Source organism: Sus scrofa, chromosome 11 (assembly GCF_054392235.1).
Source record: "Sus scrofa isolate SSC_HxYL_T2T_F1_AM1 chromosome 11, Sscrofa_HxYL_maternal_Yorkshire_Landrace_v2.0, whole genome shotgun sequence".
Classification (NCBI taxonomy): domain Eukaryota; kingdom Metazoa; phylum Chordata; class Mammalia; order Artiodactyla; family Suidae; genus Sus; species Sus scrofa.
Window position 1 is genome coordinate 81,453,498 of NC_139393.1, and position 10,328 is coordinate 81,463,825.

The window sequence follows — 10,328 nt, forward strand, 5'->3', positions numbered from 1 at the left end:
CAGCTGCATACTTTGTTAAGCAGACCTCTTTCAGGGCCCCCAACGATCCCACCCTCTAGGCCAGCCATTAGGGTGAGCATCTTAAAAGACATTCTGCTCCTGGGGAGCACGATGACCAGGCCAACAGCGTCAACAGTGCAGTGGAGGCAGGCCGCCTGCTCCAAAAGCAGGCCTCCAGGAGGGCTGTAAATCTGTGGCCACAGCTCGGAAAAACAGCCTAATCCTCATATCAGAGTGATGAGTATCAGTCATTCCCCTCCCCCAACACACTGGGGAAAGAAGACATTACTGTCTAAAACCTTAGGTTGAAATAGTTACTGCTCTACCTTTTTATCCCCACTCAGGTTAACTGTCATCCACCTCCCAGATACTTAGAAAGCAGTAGTTGTTGTGAGATCACGTATGCTGAGCCGAATGCAAAGATCACCTATACTGAGCTGAACGCTGGGAGTTTCTTTAAACAAATTTTAAAACTCAAATCCTGTTGGGGAAAAACAAAACAAAACAAAACCCCAAACCAAAACACCCCAAACCAGCCCCCAAAGACAATCAAGACAGTCTTTCAGTGAAAGTGCAAAGTGGAGCCGAGCAGGCCGCCCGCGGGAAGAGGTGAGGGCCGGCGCCGCGAGCATCGCGCATGGAAGAGTGACCTCTGTAGGCGGAAAGCGAGCGCGGGCTGGTCTGGCCCGGCTCTCCCGGCCCCGCGCCCCGCCCGCAGCGCGCAGGTCCGCGCCCCGCGCTTTCCCGCACCGCCCGGTGCCTCGCGCTTCCGAGGCTGGGGGGGGGGGGTGTCAAGGTGTCACTGCTACTACCACTTTCCGGGCAAATGCAGCATCTTACAGCAAGGGAAAAAAGTAGTCCCTATAAGGCCGGGCTGCAGGGAAGGAGGTCGCCTTAAGTAACTTTTACAAGGAGCAGGGCTGGGAAGCATCTGCTTCATGGTGCCATGCAGCATCTTTTAAGAATTTCTCTGTAATCCGATTTAGCCGGGACGTTTTTCACCCTCTGATAGGGAATTCTTGGCTAACATGTTGGTGAATGTGAAATGCACCACTTTTAAAAGAGTGCATATAATTCTTTAATTAAGATGCGATCTCTAAATCCCCGTCCTTTTATTCCTAAATCCATGACGAACTCGCTCAACTTCAATTAGGTCACTGATTTTGCTTCTGATCTCAAATGCTTACTCCCCAACAGCCAATGTCTTCATGCTTGGTGTCCCAAGTTTCCCAAGGTGAAAATTCCATGATTCTATAAAATGTTTTTGGTTATGATTCGAAATGTGTCTGGAGAATGAGATGATACGCAATACTGAATGCACAGACGACTAATTATATATTTAGGGAGGGATCACCTTTTCTAAATTCTAGATGTACGCTGGTAGCTAGTACTGAAACTTAATCTGCACAAGGCCTGGCTTTCTCCCGGCTGCACTGTTTCATAAAAGCAAGTCGAATTCAAGGATCCTATTCCCCATTCCCGCCCAGGCTCCTCGAGTGCGAAGGCTTCAGGGGCTGTGTTGGCTGGGCCGGGCCTTAATTAGGCTTTTGCAGAAAACGTCCTCAAAATCAAGTCAGCTATCGCGACGGCACAGAGTTCGGGGCCGCTGGTTTAGAAAAGAAGGTAGAGGCCGACGTGCAGAGGGTTCCCCGGGAGCACTCTAAGGCCGGCCTCCAGGGCGGGGAGGAAAAGGGCTCGCCGCCCGAGTTCTCCCAAGCAGGCGAGCTCCCTGCGCACCCTCGGGCAGGCGGCGCGGCGCCGAGGCGCACGAGCTCCGGGCGGCCCAGAGACACCAGGCTCCCTTCTCCCGAGTGCTCTCCACGCCCGAGCACCGCCGACCCCGCCCGCCCGCGGGGCCTGGACCGCGCTCCGCTGCTCCTTGGGAGCACAGCATCCCCGCCTCTCCGAAGCCTGCAAGCCCTCGCGCGCAGGCCAGCATGGTTGGTGGCCCTGTTCCCCGGCCTCGAAAAGAAGCGAGGGTCAGGTATCGCCATCGGACACCTTCCCGGACATGACACTCGAGCCATCAGGGTTTTTTTAGCGCCAGGGAGCTGATGGGGGAAGGAGTGACTAGGAGGGCGCCCCTTAGGGCCGGCGCTCTGGCTGGAAGGCCGAGCGGAGTCACCATCAAGTGAAACGTGCTGGGGTGGGGGACAAGCGGACGCGAGTAATCGAGGTTCCAGAAACAGGCTCCGAGGCTCCACGGCCCGACCCTTCCTCCCGCCAGGACAGCACGGGGCGCGGCGGACCCCGGGGCGGCGATCGAGGGGGATTGCGGACGCTACTTACTTAGAGTTCGAGGAATTCCAATAGATGGGCTCTAAAACTATCGATCTGGAAATCGCAGTTCTGCATAAAACCATCAAAACTCCCCAGCAGTACTTCCACACGGAGTCCCTCCTCGCGGCCATGGCGAAGCCGCTCCCAGCTCCGCGCACTCCTGGCGTCGGAGGAACGGGGTGCGGGCCGAAAGCCCCAATCTTCCGGGCAGACAAGGAGGGACCGCAGGCAGCTCCGGGGCGCGCCGAGCAGCTCCAGCGGTTGCCGAGGCCAGGGACGTTCCCTTCGGGGCCCTCAGAACGCGGGGCGGGAGCGCACGCGCGGGGCGCGGCGGCGCGGCGGGCTCGGGGCTCCGGGGCGCCGCGCCGGACGCAGCTCGGACAGCCGTACCCCGTGCGGCTCCAGGGTGCCGGGCGCGGGGCGGCGGAGAGGGCGCGCGGCCGGGACACAAAGGCGGAGAGACGGACTCGGCGCGGGCGGCGGGCGCTGCGCCCTGAGCGGGGCCGCCTGGCACTATAGATCCAGGGGGGCGGGCAGTGGCCCGAGCGCGCGGGCGCCGCTTCGGCGCGGTTCCATGTCCCGGAGCGCGGACCGCGAGCTGCGAAGGGCGCCTCCAGGCGCCCGGGAGCCTCCAAAGTCCTCGCCGCTCCCAGCCCGCGGATCAGGCAGGAGGGGCTCGTTCCTCGCCGCGGGCGCCAGACGCGCGCGGGCCTTTGTGTGCGGGGTGGGCGCCGGGACCAGCTTCGCGCGCGGCTCCTCGCTCCGGCCGGCGCCGCCGTCCCCGCCGAGGAGAGTCAGCTCTGCCTGCGCGCTGTCAGAGCACTATAAACGCCGGGCCCCGCCCCACATCGCGCAGCCCATTGGTCCGTTGCTCCGCAGACGCGAGCGGATTGGGCGGCTGGCCGGTCCATCAGCCGCCCCCTCCCGACATTGGGAGCCGCGAGGCGGGGCGCCAGCTGACAGGTGAGCCCCGCCCCCGGCCAGGGCGGCGGCAAGAGCTGAGCGCTGGGAAGCCCTCGAGGGAGAGGAGGTTGCGCGTGCACCCGGCGCTCCCGGGGCTGCGGGATGGGGACGCTGGCAGGGGCGGGCGAATGGGGACAGGGACAGCACGGGCCACCTGTCCCCACGCCCAGCACGCGCTCTCATTGCCCGGGAAGTGTCCTAACTTCAGCCGAGGGACGACGTCGATGGCGAAACTTTCCCTCCGGAGTGGTTGGCAGTGGGTTTCCCGTGGGCCTTCCTCCTTAAATGATGTGCGCCTTCTGCGTGGACTGGCTCACGTCCTGTTCGCGCATCCCTTCGCGGCCCCCACCAGGCCTCTCAGTCATGCGTTTCACACCTGACTTCGGTACCAAACGTCAGCTGGCGCCGGGAGAAGCAAAACGACTCCCGGGGCGCGGACGTCCTGGCCCCGAGCCCTCCGCGCCTCGCTTCCCGCGAAGGGAGCACCTCTCCTTCCCCCAAGTGTCGCCTGCACACCCGCGCCCGCCGCGGGACCTTCTCCTTAATTAGCCTCTGCGACACACTCACGCCTCCCAAGGTGACCGGGGGATTTAGGGGTGACGGTGACAAATAGCGCCAAAACACAGAGGCGGCAGGAATTCTTCAGTTGGATTGTCGGCGAGGCGCTTGCCCAAAGAGTGGCTGGGACCGGCGCCTCCGCGCCGCCGCTTCCACGGACCCACAGCGCCCACTAGCGGCCGACGCGCTCGGCGGGAGCGAGCACCACGGTCTCGCCACCCGGAACCAGAACCCGCGACCCAACCACGCGGAAAGTCCAAAGGAGGATCTGCTGAAATGACAACAGCAGGGAGAGCTCGGAAGAAATAAGGCACAATACAAACGTAACAGTTCACAGTTGTTACATTTGGATACCAACACGCTTTAAAAAAAATCCTGACCCAGGGTTTCTTTAAAAATTTTTTTTAAATTATAGTTGATTTACAATGTTCTATAAATTTCTGCTGTGCAGCAAAGCGACCGGGTCGTACATACATATGCCTTCGTTAAAGGGTTTCTTTAATGTCTTAATGCAAGGAAGCGGACAGTATTCCTACATTTTTTTTTTTTTGCCAAATTATCCACTAAATTTATAACAAAATATATGTGGTAAAGAGAATCCTGTTTAGATACCGATTTGTTTTTAACTTTTCGTTGTAATAACTTTTGAAAGATTTTTATCGTGCATTAAGCATTCATTTTCTAAACATTAAACGTATTTAAACCAGGAGTGTTAAGAAATTTGTAAGACCGAAAACACTAACACACGCGAGTTATGAAATACATTCATGTTATTCCAAGGTTTCAGAAAACTTTATTTTTTGAAACTGCTAGTTTTGAATTAAAGTCTGTATTTGAGGAAATATATACTTCTTAAAGGCTCCAAGACAGTAAACCCTTTCGAAGACTTCAGCAGATTCCCAGAGGACTAAAAAGCCAGGAAGAGGCAGGGGGTGGTATTATTATAACCTCACAAATGCAAAAGGAGTCGTTTTTAATAATCTTACAACATTTAAAAGGATTGATTTGAAATTTAATATGAAGCTAGCTTAATAACCCTTTAAAAGAGCTAAAGCTGAGTATCTCCATATCATGTTTCATATTCAGCAAACTTAAGTTCTGAAATTTAAGTCGTGACCTTTTAGCGCCTACATCCTCTCTCCAAGTAAACTAGAGGAAATAAAGGAAATTTGCACTGTTTGAAAATAACCCTGGCTTCCATTTTTAGTAAATCAAATATTCTCACATCCAAAGCATTTTACCTTGGGAAAAATATAAATATGCATGTTTAGATTGTTTCCTTCTAAAAAAAACCAAGTGTGTATTTGAGCAAAGAAAACCCTACACAAAAAGATTTCTACTGTGTAGCTTTAGGGTGTGAATATGCATGAACTTACTTTCAGTAAGTATAAAATAATTAGCTGTAGAAACGATGTGAAAAGCATCAGCGGTATCAAGTCCAAGATTCTAACATTCATTCCACTGCTCTTTTGTTTATTGTTAAGTGTATCATGCCAGAAAAAAAATCAGTAACATCTGCTTGTACAAGGCAAAGTTGAATTTCTAAAGCATGCCAATCACATCAGTTTAATTCCTCTTTGTATTTGGACTTCATTTTATAAGTAAACTGTTGCAGAAACACGATTAAAATCCGTAATTTTACCAGCACATATTTAACCCCAGAGCAAAAAAAAAAAAAAAAATCGATTTTTTATTCGAGCAGTTTCTTCAACTGTTTCCAGAGTTAAGGAAAAAATTTTTAAAAGCCCAATTATAAAAATTTGGGCGAGTTCGGAGACAGAGCCAAGTATAAAAGTTGATAGACATGAATTTGAATGTAGAATGAAGTGGCAGTATAAAAGTTGGACAATTCCAGTTTTAAAATTAAGAGGACAATCAATTTTGCCAAAGTAAGTGTGCCTTACTAGTCATGTTCCTGCACCTTTTGAATCCCTAAGCAAGCTTTGTTAAGAACTTAAGTTGTTTCTTGTATTTTCCTTGCACAGTAATCCAGTGATTCTAAGATGTACTCCGAGAGATACCTTTAACTTCTATAAAAACAAAGAACAAAAGCCTTACCTAAATTTAACATTACTGGTATATGTATATTGATTGTTACCCAAGCCATCAACTTTCTGTCTGGAAGCCTCTACTAAACTGTTTCCTGTCCCTGCGTGCACTTTATTTCACACAAGTCACTGAAGTTTTTAGAACTCCTCTAAAAATGCACTTTGCTCAGATTACTCAAGGGAAAAACATTTCAAAACAGGAGTAAAGTAGCACTTTCTTAGATCAACTATGCCATACACTCCTGCCCCATCTATCTGTTGCTTAAATTCATATGCCACATTGTGGCATGTTAAATTAGTGTCTACTTATTAGTTTGGTAGCCAAAATATTATTTAGGTCAAAGGAAAACCATTTTTGGCAAGTTTCATGGCAACTCATACCTCATTGGTCATAATTTTTTTTCTTTTTAGGCCTGCACCCGAGGTAAGTTCCCAGGCTTGGGGTTGAATAGGAGCTACAGCTGCTGGCCTACACCACAGCCACAGCAATGAGGGATCCAAGCTGCATGCCACAGCTCATGACAATGCCTGATCCCTAACCCACCGAGTGAGGCCATTGATCAAACTCATATCCTCATGGATCCTAGTTGGGTTCGTTAACCACTGAGCCATGAAGGGAACTCTGGTGATAACATATTCCTAATAGAACCAAAATATCTTTTTTTCCACTATAGTTAATTTATATCTCCAGCTCAAACTGTCATAGCTTTTGAAACATATTATTAATGGAAAATCAACGTGTGTGTAGTTATGGTTCCACTAGCCTGGGTGCCTGGCATAAACGTGTCATTTCCTTATTTGTAAACAACCAAGTTTAGAGATCAGCCAGTCCTAGACACCATTCCAAACTGGATGAGCTGTTTTGGTGGAGATGAACAAGCAGTTACAGCTAACCATGCCGTTTTACCACTCATAACTTTAACACGGTGATTCCCACTTGATGGACTGAGACATGCTGTGTATCACACCTGAGTTGTATTTGGTTCTCAACGTATAAGGGGCATTGGTGACAGCAGTCCTAAGAAGATAACGCATCTCCTGCTATGGGTCCATACAACCATCCTTGCTCCTTCTTGACCCCACTTTACAATGAGATTTAACAACATCTAGAATCCCACCTTACACCAGCCAGAATGACCATCATCGAAGAGTGTACTAACAATAAATGCTGGAGGGTGTGGAGAAAAGGGAACTTGATTACACTGTTGGTGGGAATGTAAACTGACGCAACCAGTATGGAGATTCCTCACAAACACTAAAATTAGAATTACCATATGATCCAGCAATCCCACTCCTGGGCATCTATCCAGAGCAAACCATGACTCGAAAAGCTACATGTACTCCAATGTTCAATGCAGCACTATATACAATAGCTAAGACATGGAAGCAACCTAAATGTCCATTGACAGAGGAGTGGATAAAGAAGCTGTGATACATATACACAATGGAATATTACTCAGCCATAAAAAGGAATGAAATAATGGCATTTGCAGCAACATGGACAGACCTAGAGATTATCACGCCAAGTGAAGTGAGTCAGATAGTGAGACACTAACCTCACTCGCTTTCACTTGCATGTGGAATCTTAAAAAAAGGATACAATGAACTTATTCGCAGAATAGAAACTGACTTTGAAAAACTTATGGTTACCAAAGGAGACAGTTGGGGGGGGGGTGTGATAGAAATACTGTAAAATTGGGGTGTGATGTTCATTGCACAACTATAAAATTCATTGAGTTAGAAGCCAAAAAAAAAAAAGTTTGATGAACAGATAGAGGGTTGGATGGAGAGACTCAGGTGTGATAAAGCAGCATGTTAATGATAGAATCTTGGAAGACGAATGGTGTTTGTCAAATTATCTCAACTTTTTTAGTGTTGGAAATTTTTCATCATCAAAATGTTGGGGCAAAATTTTTTAAAAAGCAGCTCCTAGAATCAATTGCAGTTACTTCCTGTTACTCATCACTTATTTAATCCACAGTTAAAGTGTGGAAAATGACGAAGGCAAGAATCATTATCCAAAGGCATGCAAAGAATTAATCTTATTCTAACCCTAATAAACTAGGCTTGGTCATCGGCAGCTGTATGGATCTTAGAAATGGTACTGATACTAGTGAACACAAACACATTTGTTACTGGAACATTCATTTTACCCTTTAACTTACTGGCTTCAGACCTGAAAAAGACTAAACAACTATGTATAAAAAACCAAACTGTTCCAACATCTTCTGGTCAACCATTGGAGGCTCAGAGAAGCAATCTTCCTTCCAAATGACTTCCCACAAAGTTCAACCTCAAACTCACACACACACATTTCAGTTTTTACAGGATTCTTTGTACCCCGTTCCGTTGTTTCCTAGCTGCAAGTCAGTTACTCTAGTAATTACAGATATACAATATATAACAGATCAGGCAATGTGATCTAATCATCTAAAATGCAATTATGGCGAGTCTGCCACAAAACATACAGTGGAGTGCATTAGCAAATTACTGTACCAATAGTGACCGACTCTGTGATTATGGACAACAGAATGTTCTTAAGAAACCCTGAACAGAAGGGCCGGGAAATGACATGAAAAACAAAGGTGCTGGCAAAGAATCGCCACCACAAGTGGCAGTTCAACAAACACAAGAGTGGGGCCTGCTGCTTGGGCATTGCGCATCCCAGACATTTTTACCTTCAGTGGGTCCTTTTAGGTGCTGACAGTAATTAGCAACACTCCGGTCATCTGAGGGGTCACACACAAGACTACTGGGAAGGGCACGTCTCAAAAATCAAGACAGCCTATTTTCGGGATTTCTCATGGTCGATACGCTGGGTACAAAGGAGCAGAAACTTGAGACTTAACTGAAAACAGAAGCTCTAGATGGTATTAACAGCTTCAGAGAGATTTCAGTTAATGAGGGCCCTTAACAGAAAATGAGGCATTAGAAATAACCTATATAGTTTAACTGGCCAGGATTCTATGCTTATTTTACTTCAGAAAATCAAAAAGTACACACTTTCTTTGGCAAATTCTTTTCTTTGTAAACTAAGTTATTATTATCCACAAATTCTTAAGGTACTGGCATACACTAGCACAGCTCAACGACTCGGCAAATAACTGAGGAAAGATTTGCTACATCTTCAGAAGAGAAACCAGAGCAGTAAATCTTTAACTACAAACCCCTTCCCCTCTTTGCAAGTATTAAAGAGTCCTCACACCAAGCTAATTCAAAGGTTTAGTTTATACAATTGATTTAATTCTGCAAACTCCACAATATAAATGGCAGTAACTACATATTTTAAATACTGTAATAAAAATAAACAAAGTCAATAGTTAATTCTATAATGCATTAAGAATACCCTTTAAAAAACAAATTGTGAATAAAGGCATATTTAATAAATTATGGAACATCTGAACTGCTAAATGGTTTGGGAATTTGAACTTTTATAATATGTACACAAAAGCAGGGGAAACAAATGAAGAAAACAAATTACTACACATTGTTGCAGCACAGAAAAGACTGGGTATATTTTATTAACAATTACATCCTCCTTCCTGTAGCCTGGCACAGGAACAATTTCAGTATCTGACAGGCGTCTCCAACAGCAAGCAGATACTGCAATACGTTACTAAGCAACTTACTGTGATTTCACACCATATGTGGCAGTAAGAAATTTTTTAAAAATTAAAAGGCACGCATAAGCCGATTTCAAATATTTTTTTAAGTCCAGGCTACTTTCTTAGACACAATGTTTAGAACACTTGTTTAGCAAAACAGTTTTTAAATAAACATTTTCAAAAACTTGAATATACAACTTAGGAACAATGGATCTGCACCAAAAAAAAAAAAAAAAAAGTTACATTAAAAAAAGTCTAAGAATCATGAAATAGAGCTAACCTAATTTAGAGAGTAAAAATATTCATAAGCAACCTAAATTTTTCAGGTAAATAAAGTGAATGTTTTAGAGTAATAGGTATGTTTACTAAACGTCAGTTCTCACTATAGTTCATGCCTATTTAAAATTCTATCTTTAAAGGTATTTAAACCGATTTTATTGTTCCTTACCACAGTTAGGTTCACTGAAGAGCTCAAACTAAAGCAACAGCATTTTTCTTAGCATGCACACACAAAATAATCTACCACTTAGTCATCTCATTAACTTAGGTTTTTGACTTTTAAAAGACTGATCAAACCGACTCAAAAATATTGGAGAAAGTTTCTCTACTTTGATGACATGCCTATGCATCTCAGGTAGCATTTTTATATCCATATCGTTTTCCTAAATAAATGTTTTAATGCCAGCAGACTTAAAACAAACACGTAAAGATAAAGGAGGCAGATTCTAGTGTATAAAAGTCGTCCATAAGTTATCACATGCAAAAACAAAACAAAAGCTTGCAAGTTTTAATGTGTTTGTCCCAAAAATAAACGTGCAGGTACCCTACACTGAAAATGATTTGACTACCTTAGCCTTTTGTAAAAGTACAAAGC

General features: G+C 46.3%; 1 protein-coding gene across 1 annotated transcript in view; it reads right to left on the reverse strand.

Annotated features, from left to right (window-relative positions):
- Positions 1-2,411, reverse strand: part of EFNB2 (ephrin B2) — a 44,428-nt gene extending 42,017 nt beyond the window's left edge. Inside the window, 1 exon segment of the mRNA NM_001114286.1 lies at positions 2,290-2,411. Coding sequence (NP_001107758.1) covers positions 2,290-2,411 — 122 coding nt within the window.
- Positions 2,412-10,328: the final 7,917 nt, after the last annotated feature.